General features: G+C 35.1%; 2 protein-coding genes across 2 annotated transcripts in view; one reads left to right on the top strand and one right to left on the bottom strand.

Annotated features, from left to right (window-relative positions):
• The window catches only part of peb (zinc finger protein pebbled), a 52,439-nt gene extending 43,335 nt beyond the window's left edge, over positions 1–9,104 (top strand). The window contains exons 3-5 of the mRNA XM_088233623.1: positions 3,351–7,191; positions 7,285–8,194; positions 8,381–9,104. Coding sequence (XP_088089749.1) covers positions 3,351–7,191; positions 7,285–8,194; positions 8,381–9,007 — 5,378 coding nt within the window. The 3' untranslated portion in view covers positions 9,008–9,104. The remainder of the gene's footprint in view (positions 1–3,350; positions 7,192–7,284; positions 8,195–8,380) is intronic.
• An 8,860-nt stretch (positions 9,105–17,964) lies between these two features.
• On the bottom strand, positions 17,965–25,720 carry Vha13 (V-type proton ATPase subunit Vha13). The gene is made up of 4 exons (XM_088233622.1): positions 25,542–25,720; positions 21,858–21,958; positions 20,965–21,063; positions 17,965–19,235 (listed from the first exon to the last, which is right to left on the bottom strand). Exons 1-4 carry the CDS (start codon positions 25,621–25,623, stop codon positions 19,164–19,166), a joined length of 354 nt encoding a protein of 117 aa, XP_088089748.1. The 5' UTR covers positions 25,624–25,720; the 3' UTR covers positions 17,965–19,163.
• Between the last annotated feature and the right edge of the window lie 1,467 nt (positions 25,721–27,187).

Below are 27,187 nucleotides of genomic sequence, written 5' to 3'. Positions count from 1 at the left end.
GACATGATCAATTCGCTGAAGTGATTACAAAACTTTTTAAAAGCCTCGAAATTATTTTTGGAAGCCACCAGATCTGTATATCCGACAGGACCTATAACAGGGCCACGGATAGTAGCGAGAAGCTCCATTCGGTAATGATTACATAAAGATATTTTCCGTGATTGTACCCGTCTGACTTCATACTGGGAATGCTTGGCTACGATAGTTTGGTGAAAAAATGAAACGCATACTTGCTTATGTATTTTTTCCGATTGATCCGTGGTATTACGATCAACATAGGTGTAACGGAGAGATTTTTCTTTATGTTCCTAATGACTACCTTACGACTACATAGACAGCTTAAGCTGTTTTATCTTCCTGCTTGCAGAACCAACTTGCCGATGGTAATGCTAGTAGGAAGAGCGATGTCTTTACTCAACCGTATCTCTTCGGATATTGACATCTTTCATATTAGTGAAAAAAAAATCAGAGAGGAAAGCATTATTTCTCTATAATTGCTGGGTATTTTTATTTTACCATCTTTGTATATTGTTTATGTACATTATTGTAAACGTTTATGTACATTAAAAAATATTGCGTTGAAATATTTTTTAATGTACATAAACGTTTATAAAATAAATCAATTGAAATTGAAAGAGGGGAAAAGGGACAAGACCGCAGGATGTGTTCAGAAGACTGATTAGGATATCCGCAGCAGCACGAAAAGGAATCGACAATATTAAAAACAAATAATTTGTCATTAAATTTACCATGACCTGATAAAAACCGCGTAGTTCAGTGAGCAGGGATAACCCAAGAAGATTTTAAGCGCTGGCGGATTGAAGGAAAAAAAAAAGTAATCCTCCCTGAAGGGGAAGATTCCCATCGCGATTGCCAAGCATCAAGAAGAGCATTTAGAGCCATTTTTTTATATTCAATTGAGATATTCTTTCAGTTGGAAGTGGACGGACGCCACCAATGACAGAGGAACATTGACTTTCTTTTATATTTGATCTTGAAAAAGTTAAATAAAGGCTTTTTTCCAGGTTAGAAAAAAATTAAATATATATAACTAAACCCAAATGTCAAATTATATACTTTTGCACATATCAAGTTGTGACAGTGTCAAAAAAAAATTTAAACCGCTCTCATGTAAAGTTGAATAAAATCACATGCGTCGTTATTCTACGATCATGACCATTTGACCAATTTTTTGTCTTGACATGGACCACCAACTGGCGGTGAGGTAGGTATAATTAAATTTTGCGACAGTTTGAAATTATGTTCCGATAAATGAGCGTTGTCGCGTTATCATTGACGTAAAAAACGCGTAGTTGAGTAAAAAAGACTAACCGTCTACGCCAGTTTACTGTGAATTCAAATCTGCATGTAGCGTCTTTTTAGGCCGCTTCACGTTTACTGACTACTAGTAAAGTTCCGGAACTTGGGTTTTTAATGTTGTTTGCAAGTTTTTAATGTGATTCCATTTCGCTGTATTATTTCAAAAGCAACTAAATCTGGCACTCATCAATCCGGATAGTTGGAATTTAAATGTACTTCAGTTTAACCCTGTCGTGCAGGAATGATGAAATATGATTTATTTTAATTGTTTATGGATACTTTCTGTAGTAAAATGTGATTGGATTATGGATTTTTTTAAATGGCTCATATGAGTCTTAAAGTGAAATCCAAAAATATATTTTTAAATAATAATTTAACAAATTACATATATAAAGACAAATTTTGTCAAAATGCCCCCTAGAAGCGATTACTCACGACCACTGTATTATTAATATTACTGCTTTTATAAATATTTTTAACAATTCTGATAAATGATTTGGCCAAATCTCCCGTTTGATGTGTATGCTCAGTTGAATCAAAATTTTGTAGCATTGTTTCCTTTCGTTTGGATAATATATTCAAACTGCAGTAGACTTTCTGTTTTTCGTAAATATTTCGTGATCTGAGAGTCATGAATACGAGATTTCTACGGATCGAAGATGCTGGCCGAATACAAATTAAACTATTATATAAATGATCAAAAACAAGACGTCGACTAACAACTATCTATTTATTTATAACTTCCACTGACAATTTACTCATTTGAGAGTAAAAGGGTTAGTAATATTTTTTGTTTAATTATTCTAATTAAATCTTCTCTCTCCTTGCCATAGACCTATGTGGTCTGTTCTCCGGAGGGTTGTTCCTCCCGCGAGGCTGATTAAATATAAGTGAGTCTGGTGGTGACCATTCTTCGTACATGACCGTACGACTGCCTCCTTCGCTGTCTACTCCATCTAACGATGTCTTCAGCCTCACAAATCTCTCTTATTCTGGTGTTCCTTAAAGAGATATGTCTTAGAGTTTTACCTGCTATCATTATTGGAGTCTTCATCTCGGGACTCTTTTTTCATTATAATTTTTCAATTGTATTTTACAAAAGGTACAAATACAAAATACACTGTTACAAAAAACATCCCACAAAGGGGGGATAAAATGTCTACCCCACTGTATGTGGGGTAGACATTTTATTTTATATTTCAATAAAGACATCGAAGAATACGAGATATCAAAAAATAAAAAATAATTGCTAATAAGATATTCATTAAAAAAATAAGCTTTTGAAATCTGCTTTTTTTATCCATAGTTTCAAAAAAAGTTTAGGAGCTATGAAAAATTAGTGTCTGCGCGAGTCTAGATTTACAATAAAAAAATTCAAGCAATCTATTCAATCTTCGACTAGATCTATGATTTATTTGGGAAATAAATGTTGGCCCATAAAAACATATTTTAGACACTGCTGGCAATAGATTTCTCGTAGCTCCAAAAGTTCAGTTTCCTGGAATAATTGACTGGAGGGAAAACTCAGATATGATATAGCATCATCCGCAAAATCAAATGAAAGATATGCAATAAATATTTTATGGATTGAATAAAAAAAAATGCCCACTTTAAATCGATTAACGCCTATAATTTTTTTTTCGATAACGTGGTATTTTTTTTTTTCTTTCCCGTATTATTTGAAAATGTGTTTAATTACATATTATTTGTTTTCGTATCCGCCGTATTTTGTCCAACGGTTAGCTCGTTTAAAGATTGCGTTCACCGCAAAACGTTGGATTTGGTTTTTCTTTTTGTATGACGTAGGAACAAGATGATCTCTGCGTCCGAAAGTAAACTGGAGCAGGATGTTTGAGGTTACAATGAATCTGGTGATAAGATTTCCCACTTTGCCTAACTGAGGTAATTCACCGCCTTATCGTGATATTCCTAGAAGTCCGCAGATGGAGTTGGCGTCGCCGGATGTACTGACTTCCTCGCGTTGAGATAACTCAAGACTTTAATTAATTGTTGTTTTCTTGTTGTTTCAGATATTGCAGTTGAAAAATCAGTAACAGACACCAAAGAAACTAAAGCCAAAGTGAACCCGAAGATCCGCGACAATGAAATAAAAGAAGATAGCGAAAACAAATCTAACATTATCAATCTCACTACAAACTCCCGAGTGGAAAATCTCAAGCAATTAACCTGCAAGTTCTGCAACAAAGTTCTAGGGTCCACCTCCAGCCTGGAAAGGCACTTGCTGGTGCATAGCGGAGAAAGGCCATTTCGCTGCAAAATGTGCGACCTCACCTTCAACACCAACGGTAACATGCACCGCCACATGAGGAGCCACAAGCAGACCCCCGACTCAGACAGCGAAGACTCCGAGGCATCTGGATCCGGCTCTAAGGTCTCTTGTCCCCCCAAAATGCCGAACACCAGAAAACGACGCCTCGAATACAATAACAACGACAAAGCTACGAACGGCAGCGGAGGAAATAGCGCCGACGATGAACAGGCACCAGGAGCAAAGCGCAAATCAAAAAATATTAACAACAATTTTATAAGCGACGTCATGGCCGCTCAGCACTTAGTCTGCCCCGTTTGCGACAGGGAAGACTTCGTTTCTCTCAATGTTTTCGAACTGCACATGGAAGAAGCTCATCCTCATTACCAAGTCAAATGCGCATCTTGCAACCTGAGCTTCAAAAATCACCGCGCACTTAACCTGCACCGCTTTATGGTACATCACACAGAACGCAAAGATTCTCCAAATAAGAATTCCGTGTCGGGCTTCAAAGACTGCACGTTTATAGACTTCTCGAGCCAAAAGTTCGCGCAGATCGCTAAAACAGTTTGCGAGCAAAGTGTGCACAAATCTGTCACGGAGCAAAAGTTCCGTTGCGATCAATGCTCGAGAGATTTCCCTTGTGAGAGTGCCCTGGATATACATCGAAAGGCTTGCTTCGCCACTTCGTCGGGAGAGTCCGAAGATTACGTAAAGAAACGTCGCGAGTCTAGCAGCACGGACGAAGACGTGCGACGTGATTTTTTTGCTAATTTGGATCTTCAGAATAAATCTCCAAACTACACGACTACTCCGAGACCGATTGCGGAACATAGGAAATTAAACCCCGATTACTACGCATTCACCAAAGACATGATTCGACCATTGATAGATAACTCCAAGGATTTGGCAGATATTCAGTCTATTTTGTCTGTTACTTCTACCGGAGGTCTCTTAGAACAATTGACTCACAAAACACACGATATTTCATCTATGGGTTCTGACCAAGGTACCAGAACTAATGAAGATCCCGAGGAGGTTCAAGATGTTTTCGCAGCCGAGTTTCGCAAAATGAAACTTCGCGGTGAATTTCCGTGTCGCTTATGCACCGCTATATTTCCGAACTTGAGAGCTCTCAAAGGCCACAACAGGGTTCACCTAAGTGGGAATGGTCCCGGGCCTTATAGATGTAACATGTGTCCTCATTCTTCCCTGGACAAGGCAGCTTTAGTGCGTCATATGAGAACGCATAACGGCGACCGCCCTTATGAATGTGCGGTGTGTAACTACGCTTTCACCACCAAAGCCAACTGCGAGAGGCATCTCAGAAATAGGCACTCCAAAGTGACGCGCGAAGATGTCAAGCGATCTATTATTTACCACCCCTCGGAAGATCCAAACAACGACGAAGTAAACTCCAAGCTAAATATTTCTCGTGAAGAAATCAAGCGTTCGATAGTATTTTCTACTCCAGAAAATGAACAAAGAGAGGAAGTTGAACGCTTACACAGTGGTAGATCTACTCCAGTTTCTCATTTCCAACGGGAACCCGCCATCACTTTTAAGGATCGTAATCTCACAATCCCTATTCCTAGAGAAATGTCCATCGTGATTCCTCAACCCAGAGATATATTGCGAGCCCACTGCTCCATAGAACCTATTTGCCTTAATATCCCACCCGTTCAGGATGAATTAATCCAACCGAGACTAAAAGTCAAAGGATTTGGACAACTTACACAGATTCCAGAATTTGTGGAATCTGATGCTGAAAGAGAACCTGACAGCGATGAAGAAATTGATCCGATTGATGACGGGTACTCTAGCAAACCCTTGAATTACTCTTCTGAAGTTCCCATGGATCTCAGTACTGGAGAATTTCAAGAAAATGTTTTAGATCTCAGTAAGAAAAAAAGCGATAAATCTGAAGAATCTCATGTTTCAGATGCTGAAAACGACAATTATTTACCTAAAACTATCGAATTCAATAATAACCATTCAGCCGCTACCAATGCCATTTTTGAGAAAACAAAACTTTTCTTAGCACATCAACAATTGCTTAAGGGAGCCCACCTTCAAAAAATCGATCCCACAACTAGTTTTTACGCCAATCAACTGACTCAACTATATCGCTCCGGAGCAGCGTTTCCTGGCCTGGGGCTTCCTCCCGCCTTTCCATTAAATCCTTATTTTCTACAACCGAATCCTTTCCTCACCCCACCAACAAATCAGAAAGAATTAGCTGAAATGAAAGATCGAATCCAGAAAGAAATTATAAGAGGGCTTCAACTCTCCGGGGGAGGTCTCGTTGGAATGGAACAACATAACATGGCTCTAGCAACAGAAAGGCTTCAAGCATTTCACCAACAAGCGATGAACAACGTAGTGACTCCAGATCAAAAAACCCATTCACCCGCTCCATTAATAAAGTCAGAAGATGATATGAAACCACCTCTACATATTAATGTAGACTCTCCAGCTACCGCAAACTTTTCCAACCCGATAATGTCATCACCTAAAATCCAAAAGAAAGAGGCCGTTCCTAACCATAGCCCGAACTCTGTGAAGATGGTTATCAAAAATGGTGTTTTAATGCCTAAACAGAAACAAAGGAGATACCGGACTGAAAGGCCTTTCTCCTGTGAACACTGTTCGGCTCGGTTTACTCTGAGATCCAATATGGAACGCCATATTAAACAACAACATCCGCAATATTGGTCACAGAGGCAAAGATCCAACATCGGTTTACCTCGCAAGAACCCAATATCTCTTGTTCCCCAGAACATAACGGTCCCGTCTCTCAATTATGAAAACCGGATTAATTATATAAAGAACATTCATCCCAGCGAATCACCAAATAATATCAATAGAGGAGAGGAAAAAGATAATGTGTCCAATCAACCCGTCAATAAAACATACAGTATGATATCTGACCAAGTCAAGTACGCCATACTAGCTCAAAAACTTAAATCTCATAATATCTATCAATCAAAAAACTCATTAGTTAGTTCAGAACCACCGCCAATCGAAAATGAAGAAGAAGATGAAGAGGACGCTTTGGTTATTGATGAGGAAGATGTTGTGGATGACAAATCTCAAGTTGCTAAAGACTTGTCAAAAAATAGTGCTGAAATCTCACAAGCACAAAGCGATGCAAATTTAATGGCTAAAAAAGTCGCTCATGAAATATTGATCGGAGTTTCTTCTAAAAATCAGCATCCAGATATTTGCAAAGATTTTGACTGGAAAATTGCTGGCAACCTAATAAGCAAGAACCCTCAACACCATGCTGCTCAAGGCACCTCGGTGACGACAATTTTCAGTCAAATTGGTCAATCAGAAAATGGTGAACATTCAGAATCTGCCTCTAACAAAGAACCAAAACAAGAGGAAGGTGATTTAGTTTCAGTATCTCGATTGTTGGATAATGCTGTGGCTCAAATTCCATTTGGAAAATATTTCAAAAATGAGTACTCCGCAAATGCTGAGATGCAGCCTCCAAATGACTTGAATATACCAAACCATGTAGAAGGAGATGAAGAAGATGAGGAAGGACTTGTGGCGGCCACCAGCGAGGGGAATAATTCTGGAAGTGATGAAAATCGGTAAGTTGTCCAATCAAAGTTGTTATTATTTGAATAGATACACTCGTCTTCACTTCCTCTTTTTAATAAATGTATTTCTCGTATTGTTTCCAGATCCGAGTCTGAGAACACCGCGCAAGAGCCAGAAAAGAAAAAGTCTGCCTACAGCCTGGCCCCCAACAGGGTGTCCTGCCCATACTGCCACCGCAAATTTCCATGGTCTTCTTCGTTGCGACGTCACGTACTGACTCACACCGGACAGAAACCTTACAAGTGCCCTCACTGCCCGCTCCTGTTCACCACTAAATCCAACTGCGACCGTCACCTTCTGCGCAAACACGGAAATCAAGCGCAACAAACACAACTCAACATTACAACCCCAAATAGTATAGAAATGCCTTCAACCAGCGCTTTGGTCCCTGATTTGGGTAACCAAGGATTCATGATGAGGAACGTACCGGAACGGCCATACAAGTGCGCTAGCTGTCCCAGCAGCACATTCTCCACTTTGAGCAACCTCAAAAAGCACATGTCCTCCAAACACGGAATCCAGATCGATGACTCGAGACCTGGAAGTCCGAAAATGGATGACAATAACCAACCTGAAAATGGAGAAGAACAGCAACAAGCTTCCGACGATGAAAAGAAACAAGATGACGCAGAAAATGGCTTGCATGAAAACAAGAATGACTGGGAGAATCAGATTTCTGGATCTAAATACAGCCCGGGACATGCGCATGATGGCCCATCCAACATGCAAAACTCTGATTTACCATTTAAGTGCCATCTTTGTGATCATTCATATGCCGAGAGGCAAGATGCACTCGATCATATTAAGGACTCCCACGGCTCGGAGTATGAACTGCTCATGTCTAAGGGAGCTCTAGAGACAAGTACATCTTTTGCAGAAGAGTTGGGATCTTCTACGCCAGAACGGGGGCATCGCAGCGAAGGAGGAGATGAACAAGGAGAGGAAAATGGAGAGCAACAAAGGGGAAAGTTTCCAGACTATGCTAACAGAAAGGTATATTAAAAATTCCTAAATCCTACAAATATCTTCCCTCCATTTCATCAAAGTATCATGATATTCCTCTTTGCATAGTATTAAATATACGAGTATATACAAATAATGAAAAAATAAATTAACATTTAAAGAAGTTTTATCAATGATTTCTATGTTTATATCTTATATTCCACTCTCTACTTTCAGGTGGTTTGTGCCTTTTGTATGCGCCGCTTCTGGTCAGCGGAAGATCTACGTCGTCACATGCGGACACACACTGGTGAGCGTCCATTCTCGTGTGATGTTTGCCGTCGTCGTTTCACACTGAAGCACTCCATGTTACGTCATCGCAAGAAGCACGCCCACGATTCTCGCAGCTGCGAAGACTTGTCCACAGTCAGCGGAGACGAAGAAACTGCCTCTCCGTCCGGCTCCTCTCGTAATTACTCTAAATCATCAAACAGCTCTCTATCTCCTGCCAATTCCAGCTTCGCCTCAGTTGGCAATAGCACATCGACTCCTATTGCGGTTAAAAATGCACAAATCGCTCTTAATGGATACCAGATGGCCATCAATAAGAACCTTTCCCCGGACATACCGAGCAATGTCAATAATAACAACTCCCCCCCGGCTCAAAACTACGAAGGAAAACTCAAAGTTCAAACATCAAAGAATGTTAGATATTCGACGGATGACAATGATGGGCAAGAAAACGAGATGGAATCCGGCAACGATTTGATTGGAAACCTGCTAGGGATCAGCGACAAGAGGATGATCAACAAGTTGCTTTCCTCCGCCGACGAGGCAGCCAAGTTGTTGGGCGTCAACAAGTGACCACAGTACTTGGCCGGTTTAACACTTATTAAGTGCGAGAATGCGACATTTGTCATGTTCGGGATACGCTGAAACTCAGTTTAAAACAAAGCAAAAATACTTTATAATTTAATTACAGAAATGAAAAGACATTTAATGTTAGTGCGTACCAAAAAGTTGTATTTATTTTCAAATGTTTTAATTTTGGTTCATAGTAAGTTTATGAATTGTTGTATTTTTGTAAATCCTATTTAAACCTCGTGTGCGTTATAATGTGTGAGTAGAAGAGTGCTATTATTTCTTTAATTTGCCTCACAGTGGTGCTTAAAATAAAATTGAACGACTTGTTTTAAATACTTCATTCGTACCTTTACTTTAGTCATCTAAGATGGCGTTTTGTGACAAACGGAAGCATGACAATTTTGTTTAGATGGAAGCCTTATTTGCCATAAAATTCTAAGATTTAAAACCAAATTGTATAGTTAAAATGAAAACGGCCATTATTTTTTGTTAAAAATATTAATATATCCTAGGTTCGTTAACGATGGCAGCGAATTTTTTTAGTTTGTACGCAACGTATATTATCAAATATTTTATTTTTAAATTTGAATATATATTTTTAAAATTAAGGACATCTAGTCAAAACATAAAGATAAAACATATTTAAATACTATTTTCTTCTTAATGAGCACCGTTTGGATCTGAGTTTGGCTTGAAATAAATATTTTGAATATTTAAATTACACTCAAAAATATGTCACAAATATTAATATATTCTTAAATCTTTCAATACAAATTGGAAGTTAAAATATGCTATTTAAATTCCATGATCGAAGTAAATCATCAAACATAGAATTACACTACTTTAGAATATTTAATATACCCATGTATTGAATATTTCCTCAATGTTTTAGGGGAATATTAGCATAAGAATTAGTTGTTAAATAATAATATTATAAGTTCAATAGATTTATGTCATAATGGTGGACTAATGTTTACCAGTAATATTTAAGTAAATCCATACCGCATCGATCGGTTATTTGAGCAATATGCAGCAATAGTTTAAAAATTAATCATAAATATATAGTTTTGATTTTGTTTTCTTTTCAATGCCAACACGATAAATAGACACTTATAGATTGAGAAAGCCTCTTACATCATTAAATTCTTTGATATGTTACTTTCAATTTAACAGAAGAAAAAAGCATAGCCTTCATTTTATGGTAACATTTTAAAACAGCAGTACTGTAATAGTACATTGTGACCTTGTAACAACCAATCATAAAACAGGTCAGTTATAAATTTGTGTTGCCAGAGACGGCTCCGAAGTTCCAATTATTAATGTTTTCTATCTTTTGACAGACTATATTTTACTAAAAATTCTCTTCTTAAATGTCTATTGGCAATGATGCATAGCAAAACTATTTATTAAATAATAATTTTGGTTGCTTTCTTACATTTTTCACTGAAATAATTCATTATCCAGTCATTATTTTTAGCCGTCACAACGAGCATTCCTCATCAATCTGAAATATGTTTATGCTTTTAGTTTAAATCAACGCTTGACTGATATTTTCACCCCATTAAATTTACGTTTTAGCTATTTAATTATAGAGTTTAGTCGTAAAGTTATCCTCGAACGAATCATACGCTAGATATACCAATAAACATTAGATTCTATGTTTATCAGTACTTAAACTGATAAGTAATAGATAAATACATATACGTGTACTAGAAACTAATATGTTTTATTTATTTTTCAATGTCCTTTTCCACACGATTAGTATGTAGGTACTTAGTAACTTAGTCCGCACTTATTATTTAAGGTACTTCTTCTATTGTTTCTCCACACATGCATTATTTTTCATGTGAAATCTGCATAATTATTTGGTAAATTAGTAATAGTAATAGTAATATTATGTATTATTTGTATAAAATATCTCTATGGCAATACCAATGAGCCTTCTAAGTTATTATTGTAGCCCTAAACCTGAAGCGTCCTAAATAATGTAAAATAAATAATCATCGATGCTCTAATAATCTATAAATGTAGTAAAAACATATTTATATATTGTAAGCTCATATTTCAAACTTGATTTGTTGATAAAGCTATAGGTTGGCAGTCATCGAATATTAAAATAAAATGTATACCTACTACATTTATACATAGATAGATTTTAAGATTTTTTAATGCCTTTAGTGAAATTGATTCCTTAAACAGCTCAATAATTTGTTTCACCACAAGCATTACGTGTTTTGGGAATAGTTAAATTATATTACGCTGTGTTTGAAATATTTGGCATTTTCAGAATATGCTGTTTAGAAAAATATTTAATATTGATACTTATAAAAAAGATGCATTCCACGAGTGACTTACTACTTAGAGCAAATGTCAGCCAGAGCTGATGTTTTATTTATTAAAATACTTATATAGTGTGTTTTAATTACTATTTAAAGCAACATTGTATATTACATAAATTAGTTTTACTAACAATAAAGCCATATAAATGACATGTTAATATGTTTCTTTGGTTCTTTACAATGCAATCTATTTTCTTTTCCGTTAAATTTATGTTTGCAAACAGACCATTTTGTGTCTTTAATAATAAAACGTTTGTACTTAGTTGAACTCTAAATTCGTTATTTTTACCATTTGAGAAGAATATTTATAAAAGCGGCCTTCTTTGTGTGGCTAAAAGATTGTGATTTTAGTTTTTAGTTGAATGCAACATTCAAAATTAACTGTGTTTAATAGACAACGATGTATGAGAAATGTAATAGAAATTGGATGCGCTAAGGTTTGTAAGACAGCGTCAGGTTTTCATGTATTTCAGATTGATTTTATAGATTTCTATACAAGTTTCTTTAACAACGCTTTTATAAAACTTAATGTAAGTAAGATTACTTGTATAAGTCGAGTGGGAATTCTTGTCATTGTTCAAATTCTTTTTTAAATTTAAGATGCAACACTTAAATCTGTATAAAAATATACAAGTGCACTTATACATAAAATATTATAGTTGTGTAATTAATAATCAGCGAATTAATATGATGTTTAAGTTATTTTGAACCTGTATATTATTGTGTTTAAAGACAATTCTTTTTACTATGAAATTTCTTCATGTTAAAAGTTGTCCCTTATGTCAAAGAAGGAATAATTTGTACAATGTAAGACGTTTCAGTAAAAGTAATTATGTATGTAGAATTCTCTCGATTGTTTTAGTTGTAATATACAAACAGATTTGCATTGCAATAATATACAGTACAGCTTCATACCAAAGCTAAACTATAATATTTATGTATTTAAGACTATTTTGAGTGTACGAAGTAATACATTACTAATTAGACTATTTTGGCTAATTATTTTAAGCATTCGGACTGTAATCTATTTTAGAAGACACAAATTATGTAAAACACATGTTGCAGTCATATTTTAGAAGTGAGGCAACATTATTATCCGAGACAAAACAATGTGTGGTGTACTTTATAGATTTAAAAATGCATTTTAATGTGTTAACAAGATTTGTACTTAAGCGAACTGTCATTGCCATTCCAATGTGAGTTATTTTCAATAAGCAATATTTAGAAGTTAACTTGTCAATTTATTCTTAATACTACGCTTCTCCTGGCCGTATGTACTTAAACTTTAACTTGTCCGTCACTAATTATGTACTTTTACAATTAAATTTTGTGACTTGAAATGCTTTGTGTGAAAAATAACGATGGAAACATATCGAGCTTTGCTGCCTTTTTTATACAAGTAGGAAACAATAGATCTAAATACTAAATTATCTATGATAATTTACAAGTGTAGCCTTTAAATCTGGTGGTAATCATATTCAAATTAAAAAGCCTTATTGAAACTAAAATGCCTTAAATAAAAAACGTGCCTTTGAAGCAAATTTTCATTAAAATATTTCAAAATATTTTCACAGATTTTTCCTTTTCCGATACTTTTTGACTTGCATTTTCGGAACGCAAGTAAAGTTTACAGCACGCGTTTAAGCATTGTACAATATGTGATGTGATGTGTGTGTACTTTTGGAACGAGTTACTTTATTGTATTATTTTATGTTTGTAATTTGTCAGCGAATGTTTCGACTTTATTATAAAATTGTATTATCACTGAATTATATTATGTAAATACACGTTATGGAATTTGATTCGAATTGAAATAAAGATATACAAAATAATTTAACTGTTTTAATATTTTTCTATCCCAATAATTACTGACTACCATAAAATAAAAAAGTAAAAGAAACTATCAATTAAGTTTCTCTCCAGAGATTTCTTATTGCAACTGCATTTTAATTTGATGATCATAGTTTTAGAGAAGATCTTAATTAGGAAGTTCAGTCCAATGGGAAATTGAATTTAAAAAACGTTTTTTAATGGGCGGTAAAAATTAGAGCATTTAATTGTAAGGCAAAGTTTCTCAAAAATGCTTGAAAAAATTAACAAAAATGATTTTGATAAAAATGAACTACTTTGAACGACTAGTCATTGCAATTGCATTGAATTCTGGTTAGATTTCAGTGTCCTCTCGCAACAGAAAAACAAATTATAAATTCGGGTTGTGGTCCTGTGGCTAGTGTCTCGGACTCACAGACCAAAGGTCCGTGGTTCGAATCCCACTCTACCCCAACTCGATTCCCATTTTGTAATAGTGAGTTATTTAAAACTCGTTAGAAATGGCCCTCAAAATTAAATATTTGGGTAAATCATAAGAACGCAAATATTTCTTTTCTAAAAAATAAAAAATTGATCAAAGCTAGGACTTTTTATTTATTTATTGAACACTTTATTTATATATACAATATATATACATATAAGGGCAGACATATTGCCTTAAGGCAATTTCTTTCTACTTACCCAAACCGTTCAATTAGAGAAAATTACAAGTACATGGACATATTGAATCTTACGATTTTATACAAAATTAAAAATTAACACTATACTATGAAGAGAGGAGAGGGGATGGGAAGGAAAGAAAAGGGATAAAGGAACAACTTAAGTATTTAGATCTTGACATATTTAGAGGATTCCATTCCTTATTCAAATATAAACCTTTGATTCTGATTCAAATCCAGAAATAGCAACCTTGATATCCAAAATATCAATCATCATCATCACATTCCATGTCCGTTCCCTAATTGGAGCATATGGTGTCCACGAAGATCCTCCAGGCATCTGTCGGCTGCCAGCTCCTGTGCATCCTCTCAAGTAAGGTTCGCGTCCCGTAGATCTGACATGAACTGCCGACGAACAGTCAGCGGTGGACATCCAGGACGTTGAGAACCTGATGCCTTGTAGCCAAGCGTGGTTAAGGCTCTCAGGAGGCATCCGCAGCACATGGCCCAGCCAACCGTATCGCCTCCGCTTGATGACAGTTGTCATCGGGGTTTGCTGCGTCCGTTTTCTTATTACTTCATTCCGCACAAAATCAGACCACCGCACTCCCAAGATTTTTCTGAGACACCTATTCTCCAAACTCGGTATTTCACTGTTTTGTTTGCTGTTCTGCAAGACGTGTTGGGATATTTATTTACTGTACAGCGCCCTTGAGGTGATTTTCACAAAAATGGCGCTATATAAATTATCCTAACATTATTATTATTATTGTTAGTGAGGTGCCACGATTCGCATCCATAGAGAAGAATAGGTGCTATGCAGGCATTATATAGGCGGCATTTAAATGTCAATAGGTTTTCAATATTATCGTCATTTTATTTTACTTGAAACATGCAAGATAGTGAAAAAAAACATTTTCCAAAATGATGATAACTTGACTCGTGTCCATTCAAATAAAGAATAGATCGATGTTTTCAACTCGATGGCTGCTCTCATGTAATATCCTGAAAGGGGAAATCCAGTGGAGATAAGTCCGTCACGTTGTGTAATGGTTGGCGCATTCGCCTACCGCGGATGTGAAATATTGGTTTTAAAGATGATTCTACACTGCAATATTTCACGGTTCCTAGACAGACATCTGAAGCGTAAGACGGGTAAGATCGCCTTACCTTCCAAAAAGTATCAAAATACGCTGCGATTAGAGTACCAATGCAGTAGCCTATACACCATTGGGTGTGGATAGGGAAAACATAGTGAATAATTAACTTAACACGGACAAAAACACCCTATTTAGGCCTCGAGAGTTTTTGTTACACCAAAAAAAGGTAAGTTTTTTTGTTATATACGTTCTATACTCGTCTCTGAACCAGAGTTCAACTCAGAGGACAATACTATCCAGTTCTAGCTTCGTGAACAGACTTGATAGCCTAGGACAGAACAGTGTGACAATACAACACGCAGAACGCTGTGAAAATGGATTCACGACGATGCGCATAGTGGTAGGGGTAATCCATTGTCCTGCAGAAATAACCTGCCCGTCTATCTCAACAATATATTGGTCCATTATCTTGTCCTCCAAATTGCTGTTCACACTAGGACAATAGGTGCGAAGCTGGGTCAAGATAGTATTGTCCTACTACACATAAATGTGTTTTTTTTTTCCAAAAATTCCTTGAAAACAATTTTTTTTTTTTTTTTGAAAACTTATTAGTTAGTAGCAAAATTGTTTCTTTTTCGTTAAAATGGGTTTCATTGAAAAAGTAAAATAAAACTACCCATTGTGACAAAAATGCGACAATTACCTAACTTAAAACATTTTCAACTCTACTTTTTGGGGTACATCTGATCCTTATTGGGTGATTTCCAAAAAACAGTCATTTTCTTAACAGCCACTACATTGGAGAAAGAGACCTATGTCAGCCATTTTATTTAGTTTCCCTTGAAAAATGACATCTTAAGGTTTGAGTGAGGGGCGGGCACCGATACTCGGCAGGGCGCCAGTGGTTGGCTGTTTACAGATATTTATTTAAGGATATTTAGTGACTTAAGCGTCCCAAAATATTTTTTGTCTTCTCTTTCACAATGGTAACTGTGTGATTGTATAATATAATCTATCCTAGAGAATTACTGCCCTAAAATGAGTATTTTCAATTTATTTATTCAAGGCATACGTAACACGAGAAAAATTAACAATACAATTTGAATGAGAAAAACGGTAAATAAAAATACATAGCCCGTAATTGGAGTAAATTGAAATTATCCTCTCTGAATTTCCTCCAGTAACATGGAAGATTTCGATATCCGAAGAGATACCGTCGAGTTAAGACATTGCTCTTCCAACTGGCATTACCATTGGCAGGCTAGTTCTGCAAGCAGGAAGATAAAACAGCTGAAGCCGCCGAAGTCTAATGTAGTCATTAGGAACATGCAGAAAAATACTCCCCATTACACCTAAGTTGATGGAAAAATACATACGCAATTCTTCTTTTCTCCGAAATTCTGTAGCCAAGCATTTTCAGTATGAAGTCTGAAGGGTACAACCACGAATAGTATCCATACGCATAAGTAAAGATACATTGGAAATTTCTTCTGAACCATCAGCATAAAAGAGTACTTCCAACACGTGGCACGCCCGATGTTCTAAAATGTTCTCCATCTCAGTTGCAATATGTTATTAGGGACTTGAATAAGTTCTCGCTGTTTCCTGGCAGGTGGTGTTATCTTAGCCTTTTTACATCGGGCAATACTACAGCCAACTTCATTGTGAAGCTCTGTATTAGGCTTGAAATAACAGTATATTTTATTGCGCCAAAGTGTAAATAACATATTTTTTCAAAGAGTATTTGCGGGTAATTTTACTGCATTTTTTTTTTAATTTGCTGCTGAAGCACATAAAATTCTTGTGGAGACTTATGGCAACCATGCTCTGTCAAACACAAAATGCAGAGATTGGTTTCGACGCTTTAAAAATAATGATTTTGATGTTAAAGATAAAGAACACTCGGGGGAACTAAAAACTTTGAAGCCGAAGAATTGAAAGCATTACTCGACTCGATGAAGACCCACGTCAGACACAAAATAAACTTGCAGAATAATTAGGAGTTGATCACACGACAGTTGCCAAACGTATAAAAGCATTGGGAATGATTCAAAAGCTTGGGTGCTGTATGAATTGAAGCTGAGAGATGTCGAACGGCATTTTGGTGTAAACCGTTTCTCTAATGGCAAAAACGGAAAGGTTTTTGCATCGTATCGTGACTGGTAATAAAAAGTAAATACACCACAATAACTCGAAGTGTAGAAAATCGTGGGGTAAGCCTGGCCATGTATCAACATCAACGGCAAAGCCAAATATCCATGGTTCCAAACTCATACTCTGTATTTGATGGAATCAGCTGGGTGTAGTGTATTATGAGCGCCTCAAACCCAACGAAACAATCATGGTAGATTGCTATCAACTACAACTGATGCGTTTGAGCCAAGCATTGAATGAAAAATGGCCGCAACACGAGGAAAGACATGATAAAGTAATTTCGCAGTGTGACAGCGCTCGGCTACACGTAGCAAAGTCAGTCAAAACATACTTGGAAACGCTCAAATGGGAAGTCCTACCCCGCCCGCCATATTTACCGGACATTGCTCCTTCCAATTACCACTTGTTTCGATCGATGGCTCACGGCATAGCTAAGCAGCATTTCCATTCCTATGAAGACACCAAAAAATGTCTCAATTCTTGGATTACCTAAAAACGATGAATCCTTCTTTCGAGCTGATATTTGTATGCTGCCAGAGAGATGGAAGAAAGTGGTCGCTAACGATGGACTTTTTTTTTTATTAAGCATTAATTTTCACAAAAAACAGCGAGATCTTATTCAAGTCCGGGTAGGCATTAAAAAATAGCTTTAAGGCAATAATATGAAACTCCACCTTGAATTGAAAGACTGAAAAACAGTTTAAAATAAGTATTTTATTTTCACACTAATACTGTACATAAATATTATTTTGTGCTAAGATAACCGATGTAGATTCCCTGACTGGATGTATATATCATATGTATGTTGATCAGGAAATGTTACTAAGAAAGCTAAATGCTTGGCGAAGTGATCTACTCAATTAATACACAAAAGATTAACAATCTTGAATTTAATTTCAAAATACATACATTTCAGAAGTAACAGTGGAATGATAACACAGTAAACGATTCACACAACTAAATACAGGAGAATGAACTTAATATTAATATTATATTTTTGTATATCCAAACTCGGGAACACAGCGGCCATTTTCTTGAATGACAAGTGGCCATTTTAAAATCTACATTGAACATCTCCAAGGAAGGATATTGAATAGACATGAATACGAAAACGTAACATTGTCATTTAAAGTACATTACATGTATCTAATTAACAAATACATAATATATTATAATCTAAATATTTTAAATGTGAGTTGAAATAGATAAGCATTTGTTGATAAACAGCGAATGATTCATTTTGTTTTAGGGCATCATGATTTTTGTACGCCATAATTTATTGTAATCGTATTATATATGTATTATATAAATACACGCAAAATGAAGCGTTTTTCAACCATTTTATACAGGTTTAAATGTAATTAAATCACTTAAGATTTACTTACGCCAATGATACTATAAAATATATCGCACATCCGAAAAGACATAACTCGAAACAGCAGAGCAAAAAAACTAAATTAACACTTCTTAAAAACATGTATTTTTTATTGAATTATTTTGTTTTTCTTTTCACCCTTTAAAGCAATGCCGATGTGTCCATATATATTTAGATTTGTCTTGAAAAAGGTTACAACATTATTCAAAGAAAATCAAATGTCATAAAGAAAATACTTAAAATATGACACTGTTTAACAACGGCGGCGTTTAAATAAGTGTGTGTCATACAGCCATCAAGCGGGTAAATTGTAAAGCGAGAATTTTGTCTATGTTTTAGCATATGAGAACTTTTTTTTATAATTTATTCTGTATACTTAACTAAAAATCTGATTATTTTGAGCCGAGTCTATTTTATCGGATGGGCGATGTGATATATCAAAACGAGTTCAACATAAGCCATACAGATTTATAAATTAAATTTCCGGTACTTGTCAAACATGATTCTGTTTAATATTCTCAAAGTTTAGCTTCTCTAGAACGTGAACGGTTATATAATTTGGAATAGTATTTACACGCGAAGGCTATGTACACACGCAGATGGCATAGTGGGGTGTCTCGGGGGGCGAGGGTGAGAGCCCCCCCTGCTAGGGGGCAGCGCTGGAGCCCGCCCCCCTAGATCGGACGGGGGCTGAGGTGATTACCCTACGCGGAAGTTGATGTGCAGCTCCGGCTTGATGTCGTACACCAGTTTCAATATCTCTTGCACAACCTGTAAAAAGATAATCCATCATGACTCATCGTACGCACCTGATTGTTGATAGGAAGACAATATGCTGACCATTAACTTTTAATTTTTAATTTAAACTTTTAATTTTAACTTTTAATTTCAACTCTTAATTTTTACTTATTCATATGTACATCGACTACCTGCATCTAATTAATCATTGTTGGTTGTGAATTTTTACTAAGAAATATAAATGTTTATGGAAGCAGAGAGAGAGGGGAGGAAAGTATAGTTGGAGCTATACAATGTTTTCTCCCTTTTATGTACTTTTTATTTAATATTTATATTTTTACGTATTTATTTTATAGAATTTAATTATTTTTCCCCTATCCTGCATTAATAATAAATTAATGTGAAATCTGTAATTGGTCTTACTTTTTTAATTGTTCTTTTGTACCTTGTATTTATATAAAGACTGTATGATTTCCTTAATAAATAAAATAAAAATAAGATAAATAAATAAAATTACACTAAAAATTGTTTCACTGTGACTAGATTAAATTGAAGTAGGTACTAAAATTGAGAAATTCAATCTATTAAATACTTTATACACAAAAAAAAAAACTTAATAGTTTTAATAAATATTTTTTAATGTACCTACATAATTTATTATATGACCAGAAATTAGGATAGAATTAGACTCCCATGCTTGAAAGTTACAGAATCTAAAAATTTATGAATGTATAAACACCACCCATGCAATTGGTTGCTGCACATCGATAGGGACGAGGTTGTCAATTTTTTAAAGTTCGAGATTAGCAATTAGCAACAATTGACAAATCTGCTTTCCTTCCATACTTTTACTTTTATTTGTTTTTTGTATATCTTGATATTTTTATGTTTTGTCACTATGTATTATTTAATTTAGTACTCACTCTTATTTGGCATATTATTTATTACTCCTATTTCTTACTATAGTATAGAGTGAGTTACTAGAAACCATATCTCAATTATGTTTTTATATATATATATTCTTCTTCTATTGATTTCAACCATACTATTACATATTTTGTTTTTTTTTTCAATACTATGATATTTAAACTTATAATATAAGAAATCAAACACTGATTTGAGTCTACTGAACACTTTATTTTATTTTTACAAATATAAAAACAAAATTTTTCGTGACAATTGTTTCGCCTTGTTAGGGCATTTTCAAACGAATGATATTTATACTACGATATTTACTATTTGTTGGTTTCAATGATACTATTATTTTGTTTATTTGATTATGTATGAATCTAAATTTGTATAATTTATATTTTAATATTTGTATCTGATTATCTTTTTTACATTGTATTCTTTGGAATTCTTTTATTTATTACTTATACCTTGTATTTCTGGATTGTTATTCTATTGCATCACATGTCGTTATAACTTAATCTAATTAATTTTGCTTTGTATTTTTTATTGTTAATTATTATGGCTTAACACGGACACAGCCTAAAAAGCCTTTATAAGTTAATTATTATTTAAATGAGTGTAATTTTGAATGAATAAATAAAGAAAGGAATGAAAATGTATGATGAGATGCCTGGAAGTGTGAAGAATAAATATAATAGGATTTAATTGAAGGAGTGCTATGTTTTTTTACGAATTTAGGTGGTTAATAGACGTTTTTATACTATGTAATATAAACGTAGGTGAAATTGTGATACTCTCGTTAGAGAACGAGGTATATTGATTAAAGTAGGTAATAACATGTGGAGCATACCTTGTCCTTGTGGACTGCGACAGCTTTGTTCATCTCCTCAATCTTCACCTTTGTTTCTTTCTCGATTCTGGCAGCAACATCCTCGCGGGATCCCATGTGCTGGAAAATACCAAATATTTTATATTTTTTTGCAAAAATACCAACATACAATTACAACTAACTACTCAGTAATAGAGGATTCCAATATGACATATTATTATATAAAAATACTTAACAATCTGTTAAGACTGTCCATACAATTAAAGATCAATGCCAAACTGGCAATTGTTCAGTCCTAATTTTGGAAATACTAATGAGGAATTTAGGTGCTACGGGGAATTGGATATAAAAAACATTTTCTAATGCACAGTAAACATTAGGACATTGAATAAGAAAATTTTAATAAAAACAAATAACTTTTAACGACATCACTAGTTCTTCCGAATCAACCAATTAAAGTGTTGTGATAGAGTTTCAGTTTACGCAAAGCCAATTCGCCAAGCAGCAGAACTCATTGAAGAGAACTTGTGAGCATGCTTCCATCCTCAGTCATGTGAGCTCCCAAGTATTTAAAGCTGTAAACTTTTTCGATCCTTTGCCCATTATACAGAATACAGAGGGTGATCAGAGTCAGGGCAGGATTACCCATACCCCACTCTATATTTATCTACGCAAAGACGAAAGAGAAATAAGGTAGTCACGGAGCATGTGTGACGAAATGGCAACACTTTAGAATAAATGTTGCTACTATGAAAAATAAATATTCACATTCAATTTATATTCATCACCATCTATTTGACTTCCTGAAAACATGTATGGACGCAAGTAGTATCGATGAAGATAGTGTTTGTAATCGCTCCCCTGGTTTTTGGTGGGTGACCATAAATACGTGTCTGAAGAGAAACGTAATTTACCTTAGCTTCGAATTCTGTGAATTGTTTGACTCGTTCTTTCCTGTACTTTTCGATCTCCTCCTGCGCCTCTTCCTTGGCTTCCTTCAACCGGCGGGCCTTACCTGGAGAACACGAATTACCACATATTAATCCAAAACATAATAAGACTTTAAAAACTACAAGGACATCATTCTGTTTCTTGTATATACGAGGGTTGTGTAAAAAATAAGTTTCTAAATTTTTTTCAGGTTTAAGGCATTCTTTATTTGAACTAAAAAATACATCATTGTAAAGCTTAATTTCTTAACTATTTTTCAACATAATCACCAGATTTTTCAACGCATTTTTGTTGACGACTTGTTTGCGTTGTTGCACTCTTTCATCAGTCTCGAAATTTTGTCCACCCAAGTGTTGCTTTAATTTTGGAGACAAGTGGAAGTCACTCGGTGCAAAATCAGGGCTATAGGGAGCCTGTTCAACGAGATCCCAGTCAAAATTTTCGATTAAATTCTTGATTGGCAAGAGACGTGCGGGCGAGCATTGTCGTGGTGCAGTCTAACGCCTTTCGTCAGTCAACCGGTGATAACTTTTTAGCGTGCAAAAATCGGATTATTGCACGAACTTTGCACCTGGCGGTGACGGCGATCAGGGGTTCCATCGCGGATGGCTGTCAGGTCAGCACTGAACATCACAGCAAGTTTTACTAAGGCAGGATCTAGAGTGGGGGAACCAGCGCACACAATGGTGTTGCCGGATTTTGTCTAGCATTTCGCGCGGCGAGTTTACAGCGTTGGGAACCTTATTTTTTACACAACCCTCATATATGTGGGGGTCGGTGACAAACAAGCTCCTGACGGCACTGTTACCTGTGTGACGGGTCTCCGTAAGTTAGTTCTCGCCTTCTCAAAATGTTTGTAGACGAGAACTGGATTCAACCCCCTATACCCCACCCTATTCATCGAGACTGGCCCTCTTTACACGTGCCCGCCACGAGCCCAGTGCATGGTATTATGTCGGCCTTTTTTGTTTTCCATCCGTCTAGACGGTCTTAAAGTGAACACCTGCACGCAAGGGTCCGTTTTACAGATTTAACCGAGCATGTATTGTCAAAATAAAAAATATTTTAATGACTGGAAATAAATTGAATTATAAAAACTTTCAAATAATAGAGTTTTTAATATTAATATATTATAAAGGTTAAATCAATAAAGGTTTCAGCTCTTTAACTTCACAAAGATCAACAGATGGAAGAATTAAAAGAATATAGAAATTTAAACATAGGCAGAATGGTGAATGTTACAGTGTGTAAATTAAGTGGCCACTTAAACCAACCAATGACAGGCCATAATTCATAAGAATTCACTCTCTCGGGAACAAACACACAGATCAAACGCCAAGAACCAATTATTCTTTAAAAAAATAAAATAATTGTGCTTCTATTTAGTATTTTCATTTGTTTTTTTGCATATTTTTTTTCTTCATTTTAAATTGTATTTTTATATTTGTAAATTGTTTATAACCTCCGTATGTGTAATAGCCCTTTGAACGTAAAAAATAAATAAGCCTCGTGCGCGCTCAAACCAATAGTGGTACGTGAAAAGCAGCCAGCACGGACAGAGTTTTTAGATGCGGGGGTCGCCTTCACTCCTCCAATCAAACTACTGGCGAACTTTCATTTAAACACTTTATTGTAACAAACATTGTTAAAAAATAAAGCCGTAAATAGAACAGAATCCGGCCGGTGATGTCCGGAACTGTGCAGCGTCCCAGCGGGCGGTCTCCTCGGCCCACGTCTCTCTAGCAGCCGCTCGGTAGGAACTCTCTCTTCCTCGCTGAGACTTTCCCTTATAATCCAAACAATGACCCTTACGGTTATTGCATCTGGACGCCTCAGTTTTCAAAACATACTACTGTTTTATAAAATTATCAGAATCACATGTTAATTATTCCTAATTTTTATACAATTATGCAATACCTATGATCATTCTTGATAAGTCTATTATATATTTTAATTCTCTACAAACACATTTAATGAACCACACATTAAAAAGGTTAGTACAATTCATAAGTCCACCGGACTCCAGTACTTAAAATATAAATTATGAGAAAATGTTCCATCAGAACATAATTGCAATTACTTAAAAACATTCGGGAAAGACTTTGTCATGTAAAAATATACTGGGCAAATTAGTATATTAGTGGTTTGTGGAATATAATGACAGTACACTGTGCCAGAAATAGGAATGCTGTTCTGTGATTGGTCACTTTGTCCAATCACGATTAACCTAATTCCTGCCAAAGATCACATCTGAGACCGTAGGTATCATCTGCTTGCGTAAAAGAATACCTGCAAGTATAAACGTACGAAAGATAGAGCCAGCTATATCTTCCCAGTACATCCTGACTTTAGACCATTTCAATCCTAGCTACCAGAGGTCATGGTGATCTGGTGACAATCGTAAAGAAGATTTATGGTCTCCAAACAATGTCCAGGACACCGGCTCATAACATGTGCAAGGCAACTTTTTTTCTAAAATGCCTTTGGATAGCTAGACTAAATTATTCAGAAATAATTGTCATTTCAAATGGAAAATAATTATAAATCCTATTTGATCTGCCCAATTTTTACCTATTGCTGTATTTTGGTAGCAACAAGCACTGTTCCCTTCTATAAAATGTTCTTCATCTCTGTTGTAATATATCTATTATTTATGTATTTATTTGACAATGGCAGTCTACATTACTTTACAGCTTGTATTTTTTTAATAAAAATAAATATTAGCGTTCTTATAATTTATCCAAGTATTTCAGTTTTGGTGGCCATTTTCAATGAGTTGTAAATAATTCACTATTAGAAAATGGAAATCAAGTCGGAGTAGAGGGGGGGTTCGAACCTCGGATCTCTGATCCATGAGTGCGCAACACTAGCCACGGGACCACGGCCTGATTTAAACTGTATGTAAGTCTAGCAAAAATACCAAAAAGGGAAATCGAGTAAGTTTGTAATTAGTCCCTTGCGTGGTTTAGTGATTGGCGCGTTTGACTACTATGCTTAATTTTTCAAGTTCTATTCATGGAAAGGTCGACATTAAAAATTTATTTGAAGGGTGGTTTTACACTGGAGTATTTCAGAGTACCCGAGTATCAAAATTCTTCTAAGGTTAAATCTAAAATGGGTCTTGATAAAAAAAATCCTTCGATATTTAAAACATTTTAATCTGTTGGCTATACTTTTACGTGGTACTTATTTGCCCATACAGTAAAGTATGCCCTATCCTTTGATCGTAATCCGCAAAATTCGCTTCTTAAATAGATTTTTAACTATCACACATTTATGTAAGAGGTTTGATGTTTAAGATAATTTCATTTAAAGAGAAAAATACTACAATTTAGACAAAGCACGTTATACAAGAGCAAATTGTTTAATATTTCGACAAAAATATGCGCAAAACAGTTGTGACTGACAAGTCTAAGGACTAGAAGGAAATGTCAAAATGTTTATGATAGTTAAATATTCGATTTTAGGATTATTTCTGGAGATAAGTATATTTACAATGTTTTACAATGCACTGTCGAGACAATTTATTATCAAATACGCTTTGATAAAACGTCTTCATTGCAAAATATGACAATGAAAGTGGTTACACCCAAAAACTATGGGATTTTGGTTTAAATGTCTTGTTAATTATTAATAAATGAACTCACGCTTTTTTGCCTCTGATACTTTCTCTGCAGCTCGCTTTTCCGCAGCTAGAAGCTGTTGAATTCCTTGGGTTTGGCTAGCCATTTCGGAAAAACGAATAAGAAGCACCCGTGGTGAAGAAAACCCAAATCAATAGATTCTTGGACAAGTGATCAAGTCATATGATTTTCTAGTTATGTTTTCTATCGCTACGGGCGCTGGCGTCAGATCAGGCGCTTATTTTGTGAATATACGGGACCAAGTTATAAAAATAGTATAAAGCAATAAGTAAAAAGAAACAATTCATATCGTTGAAACGAAATATTATTTTAGGTTTTTTTATAAACTTTTTAAAAATTAATATTATTAATCATTACTAAAAAAATGTATCCTATTATAAAAGTTATACTGGCTGCGTGGATTATTAAGTTTGAAAAATTAATGTCAGTACGTACTTATTTAAATTAAACACGAAAAAATGGGGCAGAAGATGCGAAAAATACGTTCATTCATTTTATTTCTCTCCCCCTTAAGAAGAAAAATGATTTATTTTTTAATGTATTCATTCATCCGTATGTAGAGAATTTATTCTAGTCCTTTTCACAAAAATGTAATAGCAATAAATTTTGTTTATACAAATATAATGTAAATTTTCATTTTTCAAAATAAATAAAAAAATTGCGCGTATCATTAAGTTTTTAACTAAATCTTTTCAATTTGGTGAGCAATTTTTAAAAAGAGAACATAAAAATACTCTTTAAAATTAAGCCAAATATTTCATTCTATTTTCTTTCAGTTGTAAATAATCGTTTCAGAAAATCGGTAACAAGTTGTGATAAAATAAATTTCGAACTTTGGATCTTCTGATGCTGCTTAGGTGTTGTTTACTACCATAACCTATCTCATTATTTCGTTAAAATAATAATTACTGAACAAGTACCGGCTAATTTATTTTAAAGTTTATTGTGCAATGTATAATTTACAACAAAATGTGAGTCTATTAAACCATTTATTCAACAGCATTTTAATCCACTTCTGTGCAGTTAACGCTATTAAGAGCCTTGATATATATGTATAGGTTTATGATCGATGACACACACGTGCTAAATAACTTTACCTGAAATTATAGTGCAACGACCGATGAAGCAAGTCATCGTTTTTTATAGAATCCAATGCAACAATTTATGCAACTCTAACAGTATTGCAAATAAAGACGAGAGCATCGTACTGCAGTACATTAACATCGTTCCTACCACGGAGAAATCAATAACAAAAGAACGTGGCCTATAAAGAGACCACAGAGTGCAGTCAACGCCCAGTTCAGTCCAGCTCAACGCAGTCACTCAGTTCCAGCATGTAGTTCAAGTGCAGTCTCTTCAACCTATCATCGCCGCTACACTCACGCTACACAACCAAGTGCTGTATCTTATTCGCCACGTAATAAATATGCATTCAACAGAAAACTCCTCGTTTTCTGTCAATCTCTGACTGGGGTAGGAGCTCCAACCCACAACTACCTAATCCTACATGTATACACTAGATGCAGCACTCAGCACCTGTCTTGTATTCCATTCAATCTAAGTTCCGGAATCAAACTTGTGACTAAACAGTAAACATGAAGCAGCATAAAAAGGTGTAACAAACGGCTTTGAATTTACGGTAAACTCGC

This window comes from Micrasema longulum, unplaced genomic scaffold (genome assembly GCF_059751315.1).
Source record: "Micrasema longulum isolate JH-2025_06_02 unplaced genomic scaffold, ASM5975131v1 h1tg001134l, whole genome shotgun sequence".
Classification (NCBI taxonomy): domain Eukaryota; kingdom Metazoa; phylum Arthropoda; class Insecta; order Trichoptera; family Brachycentridae; genus Micrasema; species Micrasema longulum.
The sequence above is the reverse complement of the archived record's forward strand: the minus strand, read 5'-3'. Positions and strand labels throughout refer to the sequence as shown.

Excerpts from the sequence above, each read along its gene's own strand:
- Vha13 (XM_088233622.1), bottom strand. The coding sequence starts at position 25,623 with ATGGCTAGCCAAACCCAAGGAATTCAACAGCTTCTAGCTGCGGAAAAG. Across the intron at positions 21,959-25,541 it reads AGTATCAGAGGCAAAAAAGC|GTAAGGCCCGCCGGTTGAAG; the intron begins GTGAGTTCATTT and ends CGTGTTCTCCAG. Across the intron at positions 19,236-20,964 it reads TCGCAGTCCACAAGGACAAG|GTTGTGCAAGAGATATTGAA; the intron begins GTATGCTCCACA and ends ATCTTTTTACAG.